At 50.5% G+C, this 18,100-nt stretch overlaps 7 protein-coding genes across 7 annotated transcripts; 2 read left to right on the top strand and 5 right to left on the bottom strand.

Moving 5' to 3' along the window:
* Positions 1-2,501: 2,501 nt before the first annotated feature.
* On the bottom strand, positions 2,502-5,150 carry VTN31DRAFT_6319 (uncharacterized protein; the record flags this gene model as incomplete). The annotated part of the gene is made up of 1 exon (XM_069406916.1): positions 2,502-5,150. The coding sequence occupies one exon, from the start codon at positions 5,148-5,150 to the stop codon at positions 2,502-2,504; it is 2,649 nt and encodes an 882-aa protein (XP_069259401.1).
* A 3,463-nt stretch (positions 5,151-8,613) lies between these two features.
* Positions 8,614-8,987, top strand: VTN31DRAFT_6318 (uncharacterized protein; the record flags this gene model as incomplete). The annotated part of the gene is made up of 2 exons (XM_069406915.1): positions 8,614-8,639; positions 8,696-8,987. 2 exons carry the CDS (start codon positions 8,614-8,616, stop codon positions 8,985-8,987), a joined length of 318 nt encoding a protein of 105 aa, XP_069259400.1.
* A 1,148-nt stretch (positions 8,988-10,135) lies between these two features.
* Positions 10,136-10,942, bottom strand: VTN31DRAFT_6317 (uncharacterized protein; the record flags this gene model as incomplete). Its single annotated transcript, XM_069406914.1, has 1 exon — positions 10,136-10,942. One exon carries the CDS (start codon positions 10,940-10,942, stop codon positions 10,136-10,138), a length of 807 nt encoding a protein of 268 aa, XP_069259399.1.
* A 296-nt stretch (positions 10,943-11,238) lies between these two features.
* Positions 11,239-12,629, bottom strand: VTN31DRAFT_6316 (uncharacterized protein; the record flags this gene model as incomplete). The annotated part of the gene is made up of 6 exons (XM_069406913.1): positions 11,239-11,579; positions 11,633-12,008; positions 12,073-12,176; positions 12,227-12,330; positions 12,387-12,539; positions 12,601-12,629. 6 exons carry the CDS (start codon positions 12,627-12,629, stop codon positions 11,239-11,241), a joined length of 1,107 nt encoding a protein of 368 aa, XP_069259398.1.
* Positions 12,630-13,239: 610 nt separating this feature from the next.
* VTN31DRAFT_6315 (uncharacterized protein) lies at positions 13,240-14,883 on the top strand (the record flags this gene model as incomplete). Its single annotated transcript, XM_069406912.1, has 3 exons — positions 13,240-13,468; positions 13,567-13,982; positions 14,047-14,883. 3 exons carry the CDS (start codon positions 13,240-13,242, stop codon positions 14,881-14,883), a joined length of 1,482 nt encoding a protein of 493 aa, XP_069259397.1.
* A 560-nt stretch (positions 14,884-15,443) lies between these two features.
* On the bottom strand, positions 15,444-17,174 carry VTN31DRAFT_6314 (uncharacterized protein; the record flags this gene model as incomplete). The annotated part of the gene is made up of 3 exons (XM_069406911.1): positions 15,444-16,267; positions 16,323-16,807; positions 16,861-17,174. The coding sequence occupies 3 exons, from the start codon at positions 17,172-17,174 to the stop codon at positions 15,444-15,446; spliced, it is 1,623 nt and encodes a 540-aa protein (XP_069259396.1).
* A 143-nt stretch (positions 17,175-17,317) lies between these two features.
* Positions 17,318-17,789, bottom strand: VTN31DRAFT_6313 (uncharacterized protein; the record flags this gene model as incomplete). Its single annotated transcript, XM_069406910.1, has 2 exons — positions 17,318-17,653; positions 17,727-17,789. 2 exons carry the CDS (start codon positions 17,787-17,789, stop codon positions 17,318-17,320), a joined length of 399 nt encoding a protein of 132 aa, XP_069259395.1.
* Between the last annotated feature and the right edge of the window lie 311 nt (positions 17,790-18,100).

The following is an 18,100-nucleotide window of genomic DNA, read 5'->3' as shown; positions in this document are numbered from 1 at the left end:
TGGCTGGTCCTCGTACCTCTATCAGTTACGACATTGTCAATACGTATCATACGGTTGTTACAATACTGTACAAAACTTAGTTGGTACTTGGTACGGAGTACAGTGTACAAGTATTCGTAGTGTTGGCAGGTACTGGATTGCACGAAGCTCATCCACAGTTCATGCACAGCATGCTATGTCAGCGTCGGACATCTCCCTATCGCCGCTGTCGCCGTCAATGGCCACCTCGAGTATCAGGTTTCGCCGGATGTAGTAAAATCAGAGCTTGTAAAACAGTCATGCGAAAACACACTTACTTTGAGGAATTTGGAAGAAGGCGGATCGCATAATTCAAGTTCTATTCCACGGTTAAGGCTCGTAGCCAAAGCAGTACGAAGAATCAGGTGGAGTTGCGGGCTGCAAACCCTGAGACTGGTACCTTGACAAGTGGATTGATATCCCGGCCACTGGCATCTGTCAGTCTCTCAGTCTCTGGGTCTTGAAGAAGCAGTCAACGAACACGAGTGATTCTTACCGAAGTCTGGTTCTCTTCCTCTTTCTCGAAACCGTTCGAGCTGTCAAGAATACGATTTCGCATCTGACACGTGTCCGTCGGAACCAGGGCTCATCAATCGAAGGAAGTCTCATGATCTCATCCCGGTTGAACGCTCTTCAAGACTCGCTGAAGTGCATCTGCAATTGGACGACGGTGTCAAAACGAGCATGAGATCCTTGACAGCTTTGAATTAATCTTGGGTCATATAATTGCACGGAATCTGATAGGCAGTCAAGAGTATTATGAATGCACAGTGAGACATTCCAAATAAAACGACTGCACTTACGCTCGTATGCTCGTGGTCATCTTGAAGATCGACGAGTTGACCTTCATCTAGAAATTTGACCATTTGACTTTCCGTAATAGAATATCATGCCTCCAATGATGCTCGGATTCTGCAAAGCCGAGAGATGGATAACATAACCTTCGCGTTCTGCCTTCATCAACGATTGATTAGCTTAGACTAAGAATGATACTCGTCGAAAGTTTCAAGGATCAAACCTGGCCAGGATGAAATTCAGCTGTCCGGATAGCACAGTACCAAGCAGAGCGTTTGGACCTTGATGATGAGCGGAGCTCCCAACTACAGACAAGGGATTGCAAACTTAAACCAGCTTCAAAACTGGAAACTCCACGGACTGTACCAGACCTGAGCAAACTCGGCAAATTTAAGCAACAAATCAGTGTCTTCTGAGAATCTTTCTGTAGCTTGAAAAAGAATAACGAACGGTGGCGAGAAGCGGAGGTGACGATGATCTTTGGGAGCTCAGCTCATTGTAGCCAAGGATGAAAATTGGCTGACAAGGGAGGGGCCAGAAAGCGACGAGGAGATGTCGAGATGAAAGATTGGCAGGTTCGATCTTCCGGTGGTGCTTGCTTTAAATACCCCTGGGGCATTATTACCGTATTACGGTTATCATTCAGTCCTGCATTCTCCTGGTCAAAAATTGCAAATTCTGGGCCGTGATGAAAGTTGAGATCAGATTGTCTATTTATAAGAATTCTATTCTATCCCAGGTACACTTGAGCAGATATTCGCCATTCCCAGCAGCGTTGTAAGTTAGGGTTCTCGATGGGCCCTTGTCCACGGAGAGCACGTAAGGTTTCAGGCCCCCGACAAATGGTAGCCCAATAAGGGTTCGATCACCTTTGAATTTCAGCAAGGGAAGATCAAGAGGTTCATCCATCTCAAACATCTTTTCCTCAATTAGATCCACCATCATGAACAAGCGAGGACTTCCGGCTATTATCTCGTGAACAAGAATGACATGTAGCCGAGCCAGATTTCCTCGGGCATAGAGAAAGTCGCCGATTCGAAAAGAAAGTCGTCGATATCTAGTCCTGAACAAAAAAAAAGTTAACAGCACATTCTAGAGTTGCGCTTGTGGGAGTGCTGCTCTGGCTATTTCTACTTCTAGGATGATGAAACGTAGCAGGGTTCGACCAGCCTTACCGTTCCGTGAACGAAATTTGCTGGAACCATCTTGCCGGGAAATCGCCCAAAGAGACAGCAGAAGGGATCCTGTAATCATGGTCATATGCATTTCTCAACGCGACCAGAAGCCAGCGGTCAGAAAGAGGCTCGTCAAATCGGTGAGGGAGCCCCAAAGCACTGCTTTGAACCCGACTAAGCCGTTTGAAAACACAAGGAGACAGATGATTATCATCCCCTTGAATGCTAGGCTCAGCTTGTTCGAAGTCAGTCACACGGTCGGCGCGGGAGCAAATGGACGAGAAGATCTGAGGGCATTTGTTGTATACTCTCTTGACTTGCGCAGTCAATCTCGGCTCTGATTGAGCAAAGGCACCGGCAAGAAGAAACCGCACAGATTGTTGGAGATTGAACCTTAAGAGAAGGCGGTATTCAACTTCCTGGTGGTTAGTCTTCATGACAACTTTCTTGAAAAATCTAGCGAACGCTGGTTAGTACGAGTTGTTGTTGCAAATGGCCTTCATCAAGTTGAATCTAACAAGGCAAAATGGAATCAAGGTGCAGACAACCACTGGTAAGAATCAAAACTTCCTTGTGAGTCATCTCCCCTGCGAAAACATTTGCTGCATATGGTACACCATATTCTTCCGCCAGGATGTTGAAATGTTTGGCAACGTGAACGTTAGGGCGGCTCAGGAGAGCTTTGAATTCGTTCGATCGCTTTGTGCTGCGGGATGATTGCTGTCCCGAGAGCACCTCATTCGAATCCTCAACATTCCCTTGCGCATTGAAGACGCTTGTAAGTGACTCCACGGATACAGACCTCGCATCACGAGGCTGGGGGGTTCCCATGAGAGACTGTGATTGTTCCGATGCTGAGCGAGAGCTATTTCGGTAGGCCATGACCGCGGCTTCAACCATTCGTTGAAACAATCTTCTCCCGTTTAGGAGGATTGTTTCCAGGTTTTCTCGGTCGTCAGTTGTCACACTGTAAGTCATGGTTACACTATTTATTTTCGCAAGCGCCGCATATACTGAAACAATAGCCTCAGGAGCCGGCTTCATGAATTCTTTTCCCACGGCTGCTTTATATTTAGGATTGACATGCTCGTCTTTAAGCCAGCATCGCAAGAGCAGTGGTATGATGACGGACACGCGACCATGTTCCTGCATCTGGTACGATTGCAAATGATGGAGTGGCGATTGCAGCCGACTCCAGCCTGGCGGAAAAGGAAACTTCCGTATCTCTCTCGCATATAGTTGCTTAGCTCCTGCGGTAAGTATGGCATCGAGAAGAAAGTGATGAGCCATTCTTGCGATACCCTGGAATTCTGAGTGAACTGGATCTGCAGGCCGACTTAGGATCAAATCCAAAGCCGGTGTCAGTTTCGCCAAAGGTGGTGGTTCGACAGTTATACCCCATGTTTTGCAGAATCTTTCTTTGGCGGTTCTCGATGATTTGCTGTCCGCAATTTGGCGAAGCTGTGCCGTTTGATAATGGTATCTGCCGTTCTTCACATGGTCATACTGCAAATTTCCCTGATTTTCCTGGTCGATTAGGCAGAAGCGACATCCTTTCGTTGCATTGTGACGCTTGATTCCTGCATTCTCGTTCTGCTGTTGCATATCACCAAGGAATGCCAGGGTAAATGCGCATAAAACCGTCTCAACGCCATTGATATGCATCGAGACACCGCGGTCAAGATGCCGGAGCGAAGTAAGCGCATTGACCACATCATCGGTGTCACTGCCATGTGGACCAAGCGTTACAGGGAATATGTTTGAAAGACGTGATTGATCATGCAAGTCGAGTCCAGCGGGGATAACGTAAATGCCGAGGAGTGACCGGTAAGCCCTACGGTAGAGGCCGAAACCGTCGACGAAGCAATTGTAGGGAACAGAAATGCACTTTCCAGACTTGAACGTGTCTACGAGATAGGACCGACCAAATTGTGCAATCTCCAACTCTCCACGGGGGGGATGAGTTTCTTGAAGTGGTCGAATCTCTCCCCTTTGGGGATTGAAGATACGGCGAACGAAAAAAAGGTATGAAGAGGGAACAGCAGTCGCTGGCTGATTCATAATCCCTCCTGAAACATAGTCCAAGTACACACTGGGCTCCCGGCGAATCACATGGCTCTCTGGGATGAGTGGATAGTCCCGTCGACTCTTTTCGACCAGGATCAGCTCAGAGTCTGACATGAGAGACTGGAATTCCATCATTGCTTCCGAGTGAGTTAGAGCCGATTGAATTCTGAGTAGAATACCTCCTTTGACTTGTGTTTCATTGCGATAGTCGCGGCCAAACTCAAGAACACGACCGACATGTAATGGCCGCTCGTCTGAATGGCACGCACAGCGATGGTCATCGCATCTGTAATAAACGAAGTCCGAAGGGAAAATCGGAGATTTGTCTGGATAATGTGCAAAATCCCCAGAACTTGCTCGGATGGATGATGCCCAGCTGCGAGAGTCCCAAAGTTGCGAGTCCTCTGTCACAAATTCGGCCATTCCGATATGCAGCCGACGACGGAATTCATCGGAAGACAGCATTGTTGAGAACAGGTCTTGGAGATCGATCCAGTAAATCCATGACGACGGAGAATTCAGACCCATGCCGCGATTCTGTTTCGCAGGATCAGTGGCCAGTTTGTCTTCCTGCAAAGGTATCCTTTTTCGGCGCATCTTCAACAACGGAAATTGCCGTTTCGTGTTACTCTTCAAGGTGGAAAGAGATCGAGGGAGCTTCCGCAGTTGAGCGACGTCATTGACCTCGTCTAGAATATGCAGTAGGGCGCTGTAGCTAGAATTGGTCACTCCAGATTCAATGCACCAAAGCCCGAGCATGAGGGATAGGTCATCCATGACGGGAGAAAAGTGATGTGGTATCTCTTCAGAATGATCATGAAGGTCAGTGAAAGCGGGTCGCGGTGGAGGGTGCATTTCAACGTCCTCTCCGCCCGGTTCCCTGGCGTCGGATGTCTCTAGATTTTCAGGAGCATAACTCTGCTCGAACACATCCTCCTGCAGCTCTCTGAGTACCTTACGCATTTCCGAAGTCTGCAAAGTGTCGTCCTCCACTTCCTCGTCCGAAGCGGTGTCCTCTACATCCTCCCCTGCGAAATCATCATCATTTTGCTCAGGAGATGGTAGTAGTTCGTCTTCCGTTTCGGAGCCTTGCATCTCAGCGGTCTGAGATAAGGGGCTTGGGCTGCCCTCGCGGCATCTCTTGATCCCCTTGACATTTTGATCTCTGTCGGGAGCTGGACAGTATGCGCCAGTTCCATCACCAAGTACCTCATCACAAACTCACAAACTATGCCCGTTTCCGCATGGCTCGACTTTATCGATCTTTCTGAAGTTAAACTCCCATGGCGGCGTGCTGAGTGAACCTGACGACTTGAGAATGGAATGTCGCGGTACCGCGAGTAGTGGTATAGACGAGCCCGCAATTTGTGTGGACCCATCAGATCTTACAATCCCGATGGTGCAATATGTCGCCTGGTGATTCACGAAGTCGATTGACTTGATGTGACCCGATTACACTCGGCAAAGGTCCGTTTATCACAATTCAGGCTTGGAATGACCGATGAGCTCAAGACTGCAGGCACACCTGGTAGTCAGCGAAGGCGTAATTTACCTTAGGCGTATTGGCTTGGTAAACTGCGGGAAGGAAGTTGGAAGTGAAAAACAATAGTACGTCTAAAGGGAAGGAAGGCGCGACCTTGGAGCACGTAGAAAAGGCCGGTCAAGGAAAGCCACCGTTCGATCTCACCTTTGGAGAGCTCTCACATTGAGTTGACGTTTATCGAGGTTGCACATCATTCTACTATGGAACATGACCTCTGAACGTGCGATGTTTGTCAATGAGGAGTCCAGCGTGGGATCCAGTGTCGGCAGTGAGGAAGAGGAATCCGCATATCGACAAGTGCGCAAAAAGAGGCGCAGGCAAAACCGGTCGCATGAATTACACCGTTCAATGGGAGAACTGGATTCCAGGAGAAAAGTTGTAGAGAGGAAGACTCGGTGGATGGCTCTTCTCTATTTCCACAACGATGCGGACGCTGCAGAGGAAATAATCAAGTCAGTCTATGGGGACGAAATCACGCCGGAGGATTACGATTGGGAAGCCACCGAAGATTTTATCGGCCAAAAGCTGCGATCTTACAAATGCGAGACACTGAAAAGGTTCAAGGGAAGTGACACACTAGAGCCCTTGACAGTTGGATCACAATACTATGATCGAACTTTCTGATGACTCCGTCCTCTCAGACTCGTAAACAAAGGAAGGGCACAGCTAATGCAAAACGCAGACACATGTCGCTTCATGATGGAGGTCGAACCAAATGTCCCAGGGAGCATTCGAAGATCCTCCGAAGGCAAACTTCTGCATGAGTATTTTGCTTCGAAGTTCACCCCGGGAAACTTTCTCTATGTATTCTACTTCCTTCAGGGCTACCTTGATATCAAGCGCTCCTCCAGGCTAGCACAGTATTACTTAAGGGGCAAGTTGAACGCACAATGACTCGGGTTCCCAACTGGGAGTGAACTGACTTCTGAACAGAAATATACGCCAATTTATGTGTCGAGATAAAATTATATCTAGACTTGAAGGCTTCGGATCCCAACGCCGCTGAAGGCAGGTGGAAATACATCTTGCAAGTCTGGTCAATCATACCAGACGAATAACGATCTATCACTAAAGACCAATTCTGCGAGATCTTCACCACACGAAGGAGTGCAAAGCGCGGCAAGACAACCAAAATGATCACGAAAAATGGCATCATACAGGGCCGGCACCGCCGCCGAGACCACCGCGTTCCCCACGCAGTGCCGGAGGAAATTACGAGGCTCAGGATTCCGTCTTCGTTGACTGAGCTCGACCATTTATGGAGGGAGAAGGTTTACAATATTTTTCTGTATAGTTGTGACTTTGGGGACGAGCATTTCAATTGATTTTCTATGGATAGTATTTTTAAGTACCAGATTCCAAGCCTCATGCCGTAATGCAACAGGAATTAGATTTGACATGCGTCGTGTAAACCCTACTTGCAGATTAACTGGCACGCTGTATCACTATGCAACCAGTAGCATTGCTACTCGAGATCTGTGCTCGCAGAACTCGGAAGACTGAGGCATGTTCTACTCAAAGTCAGGGAGGACGATCAGTACTGGACCTCATGAAGCACTTACTTTGGTTTAACGTTCTATGACAGTTGATAGATGTTGAGTCAGTTCCTTATGTTGCCCCCAGTTATTTCGATCAAAGCGTTCTGAATGGAGATAACGTTGTGTTGGCAAAACGTTGCTCAGTTACGAAACGTTACAGACGATCATCCAGTTGCGTAACAGTAAGTTTCGAAATTTACTGTTATATGACAGTTAAAAGAGATTACCGTTATTTAACCGTTGAATAACAGTTCCCAAAATCCCTAGTTTTTTTAGATGGGTAGGTACTACCGTAAGGAACGAAAAGAGGTTAGCGCCTGTTAACGTGCACCCACAACCACTAGGTACCTACTAGGTATGTAGTACCTACCTGGGTGCGTCCTTGGAACACGGGTACTATTAGTACTGTCCAGGCCTCCAGGGTCTTCCTCTAGTTTTTCTAGAGTGTGAGAGTCTAGTGTCTATGAGTGAAATGGTAACTTTAATGTCCTCCGTATTATTATTTACCATGTGTAAGGGTTTAGCTCCAGTTACGGAGTACCGTACTTCTAGACTAATCTATTATTGGAAGGAATCACCAGGAACATGATATCACGCGCAGGTAACAAGCACTAACCCATGATCGGACGTGATTGCGAATTCGCCACTTCGGCATTTTTCTCTCTTGACTTTGACCGAATCACCACGCTGTCTTTGCCGACTCGGCCGAGCTTCAGGGCTTCCTTTGCTGCATGAGAATGTATCCAGTTGCCGATTGTCAGGATTGAGGACTGGTTAGTACAGGGCTTGACTGTGCCAATTGGCGAGGATCAATAGGACACAGTTACACCAGGGCTGACATCATTGAAGATATTCTAACAGAACAGAGAACAATCTTTGCACTACATACCGGCTGGAAATTCAATTCAATAAGCAGTGGCAAAGCACAAAATGAGGTACGTTTTGTTGCTCCGAGTTTGATCAAGCAAGCAAGCACCGAGGTCCATTTTGGATTATTCAGAGTGGACAGTTCCAGAACATGAAAGCTACATCACCATTGCACCTTTTTCTTCCTGGAGCATAGCATATTAATCATCCGCCCGATGGATCACTCATATTTTTACCAACTACCACTCCAGACTAGAGAGGGGAAGCTCAGGAAAAGAGAAAAGAAGCACGGGAACCGTTTTCTGACTAATAACGTCACTCCAAAGATTGGCGATTGCCCCTCTTCTCCGAAGTGCCAACAGAATCTCATTTAAAAATGCCCCTCATCTCGTCATTGCCCTCATACGCGTCTTAACTTTTTTCCCACCAAGTTTTCCCGACTCTCGCCCCGTCTAACGGAGTCAGATCTCTCACATTGATATCGTCTTCTTTGCGTCGAGTGACCGCTCCGTCGTATATATATATCAGAACCCCAGTCTCCTTATACCGTCCTACGCCACGGTTCTTCTCCGCTTCCCGACCGACTACGTTCCGCCAGAGTCCAGTCACCATGGTTGGCGTTACCCAGATCAAGGGGTAGGTTCCTTCATTGAGTGTCACACAAGAATGGTTTCGGTTCTGACAGCCTCCAGCAAATCAGAGTTCGATACTGCCATTCAGGGCAATCAGCTCGTCGTGGTCGACGCCTTCGCCACCTGGTGCGGCCCTTGCAAGGCCATCGCCCCCAAGATTGAGGACTACAGCCGAGACTACCCAGACGTAAAATTTATCAAGTTCGACGTCGACGAGAGCCCCGACATCGCCCAGGAGTTGGGCATCCGCGCCATGCCCACCTTCTTGCTCTTCAAGGGCGGTGAAAAGGTTGAGGAGGTTGTCGGCGCCAATCCCGCGGCCATCGAGGCTGCCATTCAAAAGCACAAATGATCTTTCTCTTTTAGTATCCTGTTATTCTAGTAATTGGCCTTGTTAAGACGAATGAGAAGTTCTGTATTCGTTAGCAAGCACTTATGGTCAATTGTCTCGTCTGCTTCGATTGTAGGTCGCGGCGGGGTTCTCCAGCCTGGCAAGTCGGGTTATCGTTGATGTTCATTGTCTGATATAGTTCCTTTATACCCTGTTCTGGGACACTCGGCCATTGATCCGATCTGTTGGAAACCTGCAATGGAGTTGAGATTGTATAGAATGCTAGTAGAAAAAACAATGGCCATTATATCCCATATAGACACAAATGGAACCTCTTTGGTTTTCACGTGCTTGCATGCCACCACGATGAGCGGGAGATGAAGGAAGCTCTTGCTACTACACTTGCGAAGTTGCGGGTGTTCTTCGCTAGGGTTTGCGTCCTTCGCATCCTGGTTCAGACCGAGATTGGTGTTGACTTGGTTTCCCAGCTACCCAGATAGGAAAATCTGTGCTCTCGGCTCATCTTTATCAGCGGAATCCTGTAGATGGATTTGTGAGAGTCCTATGATTCATCCGATGGCACCAGCCGCAGGGCATGCGATGATTCATTCCCCATCCAAAGACGTTCGGACAGTGTGAGTGCCACGAGGGTAACTCCGAGTCGGAGAAACTAAGGGGAGAGATGGACAGTAGTACTACTGTATTGAAGATACTCCGCTCTGCGGAAATGATGTCTCGTCTGATGCCCTTCCCGACAATTTCGAGAAGTATAGAATAATACTCGGAACACTGGACTGAGAACGGCAGGTGTCTTGATCCCCGATAGATACTGTACATTCATGGCCCGCGATTGCCTGGCGGTCATAACATCGGCAGTGAACTGACTCAGATGCGGGGGAAGCGGCATGGAGGCATTTAGTTGGTTTGCTTGATAGCACCCTGTCTCCTGGCTAGTCGCGCGTTTGACAGTCCCAGCGCCAGCTTGCTCATTTCGACCGGGTCACGGTTCAGCGCTTCATACATAGCGTTGACATCCCTACCGATGCCGACTTCTTCCGCCGTGTCCAGGCTGCGTGCGTCGACGTGAGGCGCCAGCACCGGCCAAACAGCCTGCGCGTTGTCGAAGAAAATGTCCGTAGCGAGATCTCCTAGTCCCTTGATCTCTTTGATCAGCTCCCGAACCCGGCGGGGGTTGTAATCGGCCTTTTTGAGAAGATTGTTGAGGTCGCCGTCTGCAGCCGCGCTACCTGGTTAGCATCATGAAGACTGTGGCGTCCTTTGTTGTATGCAGACGGACCATATTTCCCATTGATAAGCTCGATCAAGTCTCCCATCATACTCGCTCCGCGCTCCCGGTAGCGGTTGTATCCTCCCCGAGCGAGAACCTCCACCCGGTCGTCCCAGGTTGTCTTGCCCAGAACGTTGATGTCATGATATCCAGCATCGATCACTGTCTTGACGGCCTTTTGTGCCAGCTCATGAGAAATCCGCGTTGATTTCAACATCACGTCTAGACACATCGCCAGAAGCGCCTCGGGGCTCGCTTCTAGATGTTCAGCGACTGCGGTACCTTCCAGCGGCAGGCTACCAAACTCCTCAATCGTATGTCGGATTTTTCGTGTCATGCGGCTGTTGTCCTCCGGCGGTGTCGCATCGGTTCTTTCTTCTTCCTTTTCTTCCTTCTCCGTGACGTCCTGCTTGACAGCTTTCTGTGGTGGTACCTTGTCACTATCGTGATTTCTTGAACCTGAAGCTGTCTGTTGCCCATGCCCACGAATCCCATTTTTCTGCTTTTTCTCCTCCCTGTCGATACTGTCTCTTTCAATCTTGCGTTTTTCTGCTCCGGCATACTCGTCGATCTCTTCCCCTGGCGGTCGGCCTTCGGTGTCCTCCTTGGGCTTAGCCGGCCGATGCTTTTCGGTGGATCGCGATGGCTCGCTGGATGTTGACCCTCGGCCTGATCGTGTTTGTACCATTTTGCGATGTCAAGTTGATTCAGGTTGGTTGAACAAGACACATTATCGTTGGGAAGAACATACTAAGTTTATATGCCTCCCTCCATTTGACCATCACATGATATGACGTCGTGATGATGCATACTATGCTGTTCTACAGTTTGTTTGTTCCATGGGCATCTTCAGATTCGACATTTGGACAGTTCATTGGAAGTTTACGTTCATCAACATTGTGACTTTGCCAGTGTCATGTCATCATCAGCTACAGGCTCGGTATCTACTGTACCAGGTCTCCGTTTGTCCAAAAGACTAGGAACTCAGAGCTTCGCTGTCTTCTTTTGCAAGGCCTGCTCCACGGCCTCGACGGCTGCCACGGCGCTGCCGTATGATGCCTGGTACCCATAACCCCCATGACCGTAGTTGTGCACCACCCACTGACCATCAATCTTCTCTGCCTCGACACGCGGGCCGTCCCGCCGCAGCGGGCGCAGCCCGACACCATGACGAATGATGCTGAGTCCCTCGATGCCTTGGCCCTTGCCGACCAGGCTCGGGCAAAGCTCGACGCAGCGCTTCATGATACGCACTGCAATGTTAGGATCTGGGTTGGGATCCCAGTTGTTCTTTTGATAAGTACCACCGAGGATGGTTCCGCCGCCTGTAAACAACAAAGTCAATGCCATTCGAATGCGGCAGGTCTAGGCGTCATACCGGCTGCTCGCGTCATGATATAAGTGACTTCGTCGTCTCCATCGTCCGAGCCGGAGATTGAGCACATGACACCGGGGTCGTTGCGTACGAGCACGATCTGGCCCCGAGCGGGGAGAAGAGTGTCATCCAGAACCCCGCCTAGTTTCCGCGACGACAGCCCTGTGCAGTTGACGACAATGTCGGCCTTTTGGCCGGAATGATGCGCGGAGGCGGCATCATTGACATGGCTGAAGATGGCGCGCTTGAAAACGACGCCGTTCTTCCGGCATTGGCCTACGAGCCATGGGAGATAAATGGCGGTGTTGATACACACCGATGTGAAGGAGTTACCGTTGTCAATCCCAGGTGCCAGCTCGCTCTTGGGCAGTTGTTGGAACTGTAGCCGGGCAACGTCAGAAACATGAAACCAATCAGACACTCAGAAGTTCTGGTCATCTTACGTCCGGAACGACGTCTTTATACCACGGATCCGGCCTCAGCAGCTCGGAGAACCATTGTCCCGTCGTCGATTCTCTGTCCTTGATTCGATTGTACACCACCGTAGCTGTTGTTGATCAGTTCGCGCTCGACGACATTGAGGGCGCTTCTGCTTACGTAGGAAATGAATCCCCGCTTCTGGACAGTTCTCCGCTAGATCTCGGAGCCACGGCCATGTTGCCTTTTCAAACTTGCCGACCTTGTTGTTCTCCGCGCCCACCCTGTGTTGCCGAGTCACATTGGTATACTCACCACGCATTGATTATCGCGCACACACCCTTGAAGTACATACGGGAGATAATTGGCACCTGCCCAAGGCGAAGCATATTCGATGTCATAGTCTCCTGGCATGTGCTTTGCTACAACCGTAATCTTTTTCTTTGGGTCTCGCGAGAGGAGCAGGGCCGTTGTCAGGCCGATCACGCCCGCTCTAGGCATTGCTTGTCAGCCATTTGCTCCCATTGTTGCTTCGGGGCAATGATTGTAGATACCCCAAAACGACAATGTTTGTGTTCTCCATGGGAAAAGACTGCTGCAACAGTAATTTCTTTTCTGTGAAGGTTCGGATTTATTGCCAGACGGTTTCGCCGATAACTAGGTCTGATAAGAGCGAGCAGCAAGCAGATGGGGATTTTCAACCAGATCTCCTGATTTTATTCAAAGCCGAAGCCATTCATACTTTATTAGTTCTTGCATTTGTTCGAGCCGCCATACCGCGGAAAACCGAGACGAGCCCTCAGCTCCATCGCATCCACAAAAGCGGCCCCGGCGAGTTCCCCGATGAGGGCAGAGTGGCCCCGTTGGATGATTTGCGCTACCGAGTCACTCCCAAAGCAGCGGCGAACTATTCCTTTTCCGGAAGTACAGATTTTCCAGGCATCAAGGCTGCAAATCTCGAACCGATCGGCGATTTGATCATTTTTGCAGTTTGCAAGTCCTCTCGACAGGGAAAAAAAAGGAGAGAGGGTATCAGACGATATTCTGAAGGAGAGCCCTTGTTCGTGGGCCTCCTTCTCTTTAATTTCTACTTCAGGTCTTGTTGACTTGTCTCTGCTCGACGAAATCCCCTCGTCGACGGTGGCGTCCCCAAATGAGGGAGACGGGCCGGGCAGAGTGTCCTCTTTGCAATCATGGTCGATCCGTCGGCGGACAAGACGGACAGGGTTGTGCCGGTAATGGCCGCCCAGAAGCCTCCCATGACCTCGAACAACGCCGCCAACAACTCCGTTGATCCGCCGAAAAGACGTTCAACGCGGTCGACCGCGCGAGCTCAGAATAATGTCTTTTCCGACCCGGACGCGCTCCGGATGGAGTGCTTGGAAAAGTTAGGGCTTTACGCGTATCCGACCCGGGGAGACGGTAGGCAGCAACCCTTACCATTTCACAGAACAAGTTCTATTCGATCAATTGACGCGAGAATCACCCTGGCAAACGCGCGCTAACGTTCTCTGGATCAGGTAATTGCCTGTACTACGCGCTGTCGGACCAGCTGTATGGTGATTGGGACCATGCAGCGCAGATACGCAATGACCTGGCCATGCACATGCGGAAAAACCGTGACTATTTTGTGCATTTTGCTTCGGCAGTGGGTGGACAGCGTCGTGCTCCGAAACGAGCTGCCTCGGCCGCCGCGCGGTCGTCCACCACGCCGGTGCCCAACTCGCCTACGGCTCAGGATCGAGAGCAGGCTTTCGATGCCATGGTTGCTCGTGCGTGCGAGGATAAGAGCTGGGGTGGCTCCGAGGAGCTGCAGGCCTTTTGCCAATTCTACAAGCGCGATGTCCGAGTATATACCGATCATGGAATTCAGACCTTTCGCGATGTCAACGCTCCCCCGGGTGAAGAGCGGGAAACTGTTCATATTGCTTTTCACGTAAGGGCTGCGGAGTTGATCAACCATCTCTCTCACTCCCAGTGAAACTAATCAAATTCGGCAGAATTTCAACCACTACTCATCCGTGCGGAACATTGATGGTCCACATGAAGGGCTTCCAGCTGTAAAGCCCAAGGTGACCGAGGAGACCACAACATCAGATGGTCCGGCTGTCATTGATGTCGCAAGTCCCTGGAAGATCTCATCCATCCACGAAGCCCTGGGCGGCCGGTACGACCAGGACACGATTGTGGATGTGCTGCGCCAGTGCCAGGGCGATGTCGACCGTGCATTTTCCAAACTCTTAGATGAGGATTTTAGCACCCCCGGTTCTTCCCCGGGAATGCTGTCACCTGCATTCAAACCATGTCTGGCCTCCTCGCGATCGTCGTCACGAAATAGCACCGCGAGTAAGCGTACCGCGAATGAGGAGAGTGACGACGACGACGACCGCGCTTCACGGCCTTGTGCCCCTTCTCACCGTGGCCGGGAACGGAAACGCCGCATCCTACCAAATGTGACCGTCGGTATCAACTTTGGGAACAGTAACAGTAGCGAGCGCGACTTGGTCTCGCTCCGTCTGCGCGTGAGCCCAGAAGCCGTTGCCGAACAGGCCAGCAGCGACGGTGCAGTCCCCGCTAGCCAAAATACTGTCAGCAGCGATACAAACAGCAATTCTAGCTTCAACAGTAGCAGCAGCAATACTACCAGTACCACCGCACAATTCTCTTCTTCCCCGCCCACCTCAACGGCCGCAACCTCTGAGGAGGAGGTTGCTCAAAAACCCCAACCGACTCGCAGGACTTGTTCCGTCCGCAAAACACGGGCGGCTCGAGCAAAGAAATCCCGCTCCTCGAACGCAACGGAAAACCCTCGGATCAAAGTTGATTCTTCCTCCTAACCCCACCCTTTTCTTCTCTCTCTCACACTTCCTCTCCCTGGCATCACGATTTCATAGACCCGTACGGCATTCTTGGAAGGCGTTGTTTGATGCAACCTCATTTCTCTTCTTTAACCGTCTGCACAGACAAAAAAATTACACCTTGCATATGTTGCATCCACAGTACACACATCACATCATATTGATCAAACATTAGAAAGACGCATTCATCTTCAGGGGCATTGCGGGGCGTTGTGATTTGGTGCTGGATTGTTCTTTTCTTTTTTGGCGGCTCATGATTGCTGATTGATTGATTGGAAGGTGCATTGACTGTTGACTCACGACATGATGTGATTATGGTTGAGGATGAGTTGTTCCTTGCCTGTGATCTGATCAAAGAAACACGGGGAGAAAAGGGGAATCAGAAGTTGACAATTATTACATTTGAGTAATAGTAGTTCTACAATCCCTGGGTCATGGTTCACATAACATTAAACACAAGGAATCAATCGCTCCCGCTGATAAAACGCCAATCAATAGGGGATATCAAACGCAAATTAGGAGAATCATCATCATCATCATCATTGTCCACCACCAAGTTGTGCTAACTCCTGTTCCTTCTGCCGCAGCGCCTCCCGCATCGCATCAGCCTCTCGCTGCAACTGCGCTCGTCGCTCGAGGACATAGCTGTCTGGTTGTTGTTGTTGTTGTTGCCCGTTGGGAGAAGGGCGGTAACCGGACGGGTTGGACGCATCTTGTTGCTGGCGTGGGGTACGATCCGAGGATGGCACATCCTGGTTGAGGATCGACGAGATGGAATTCACCCGCGAGGGCGGAGTAGCAGTAGTGGCGGGCATGAACGAGGATGGTGTCGTTGTTGTTGGTCGGAATTGTTGTTGGTCTTTCCGTTCGGCGGATAGAGGTGGGAGGGTTTGCGGTTCTTGGAAGGGTGGTGGTTGTTGCTGCCCGGCCCCGGATGGATGATGGGGTGATGTTGACCGGTCGCCGTACATGGGGCTCGGAGAGTGTGAAGGGGGACGGGGACTCTTGAAATGGTCCATCTCGGGAAACCGGGGCGGAGCAGGGTGAGGATGATATGGCAGGGAGGTGGTCGTCGTCGGTGCGATGCCTGAGTTGTACCCCGTGAAATCCACCGGGGGTGGTGCGGCGATCGGTGGTCGATTGGGCGGAACGTGGCCGTTCTGATCCGACGACATCTGGTCAGCTGCTCGAGCAAGGGCCACGGCAGCTGGCGCCTCGGGAGACGCCGACGATGCGCCCGATGATTGTGTGAGTGCGTCTGGAGACTGATCTCGCGCGGCCGGAACGACCCGCTTCCGCCGTTTGATCGTGGGCTTCTTCATGGTTACCGGTCGATAGCACCCATGGAGTTTGTAGTAGAGGCCTAGTATAAAAAGTTAGAGGGTAGATAGAGAGACTTTATGACCAGATGAACGCACCACAAGCATTGCAGATCGGATTGCCATTCTCGTCGCGCCTCCAAAGTGGTGTCACTGTGGTTCCGCAATTCTGGCAAGACACCAGCTGTGCAGGACCATCCGGAGTTGCACCCACAGCTTCGCCATTCCCTTTCCTACTGCCTTCAGCAGCCTGATTCCAGGCGGCCCTTGAAGCCCTGTACATGCGGTTGTTGTATGCTGGACAGCCCTCACAGCCCTCAGCACCACCCGTCCCGTTGCAATTGCCTCCACCGGGGCACGATCCCTGTGGGAGACAGGCGCCGTTGGTAGCGGTTTGTGAGCCGGGGGACACGCTCCGGGCTCCCGAACCGGGATCTGGGGCTGAGTCTGACTGTGAGTTGACCCGAGTCCGCTTTGTGGGCCTCTGTGCATTTCTTGCCTTGAGGTACAGGCCGCAGGCATTGCATATCATCGCGCCAGTAGGCGATCTTCGCCATAATGGCGTGCTCTTGGTGCCACAGTTACTGGATTGGAGATCAGTATCGCAGATTTCTCCACAAATGATGGAAAAGCATACCTGCACGAATGGCTTGGAAACGAAGGGGTTTGGTTTGATGAGGAACCAGTCGACGATTTCGAGTTACCAGCTCCCTCGTTCATCGAATTTGTTCCGTCTCTGGTATTCTCCATATCCGTCCCCGCGTCCCGTTGACCGTTTTGTTGCAGACTATCGTGATTGTGTGAATTGATGTTTGCTTGCATATGATAATCGAGCGCTTCTCGTGCACCACGGGCCGAAGAGATTAGCTGTTGCGCAGCATCGAGATCTTCTGCGGACGGTTGGCGCATCAGAGGGTCTCCTCGAGGCCGAAGAGAGCCCAGAATTTCCATCAAGAGATAGAGGCAGCGGCGGATCACAAGCCAAACGATGTGCAAGTGTAGAGCCTCCGCTGATCCCAGAAATCGAATCCACTCACTTGTCGTCCTCCTAGATTCTTTGTTTCAGGGGTCAAAGGCACATCGACAAGGACGTTTTATGGCTGGATGAAGTCGCGACGATTTATCGATACGTAATGAATGCAGTCGGAGGAGCAGATAATTTCTCGATCAAGCGGGCGTTCGTTTAGAAGAGGGTGATGAGTGAAAGCTATGAGGAAGATGAGTCGAACCCTTCGAGCGAGATGATGGGTTGAAGCCAATATCGGCGATGGACTCAGGAGGTTATCAATGACAAACCGCCAGGCTCCCACACGGACAACCTGATAAGAGATCCTCCTGACCACTCGCAAAAGCAGTGGACTCTCCGATAGGCAGAGCTTCGAGAGACGAGGACCCAGCCGTGGCTTGGTCGATTTTGTAGGGATCCGGAGCTAGGTAAACAGGAGTGGCGTCAGCTTTTGGAGGCTCTCGAAGAAGCAAATCTCCGAATGCAAGGTGATTTACACCACCGATACCCTGTTGTGGGTTGACTTGCAAGATGGGGTTCGGCGGGCACGAATGAATCATGGACGGAATCACACTTGAAGTTGCCGAGCAGCGCCAGCGGTTGATATTGTGGCCACTTTTTTCGATTTGAATTCAAGCCCGTTTGATGGCGCCGCGACAGTATTCACTGCAGCCAAAAGTGTCTCTCCCCGGATTCCCATCATGGTTTAGCGGGCCCACCATTGCGAATCGTTTATCCCGTATTAGGAATGTCGTGCCTCACAAATTCTGTGTAATTTAGACGCGATAAAGCCGATTGGTTGACAGCGCAGTCAGCGGAATTAGAAGAACTCTGATTGGCTGGCTGTCTTTCTTATCGGGATCAAATTTCA

Source organism: Thermomyces dupontii, assembly GCF_041956625.1.
Source record: "Thermomyces dupontii strain NRRL 2155 unplaced genomic scaffold VTN31scaffold_6, whole genome shotgun sequence".
NCBI lineage: Eukaryota > Fungi > Ascomycota > Eurotiomycetes > Eurotiales > Trichocomaceae > Thermomyces > Thermomyces dupontii.
This window is presented reverse-complemented; position numbering and strand designations above follow the sequence as displayed.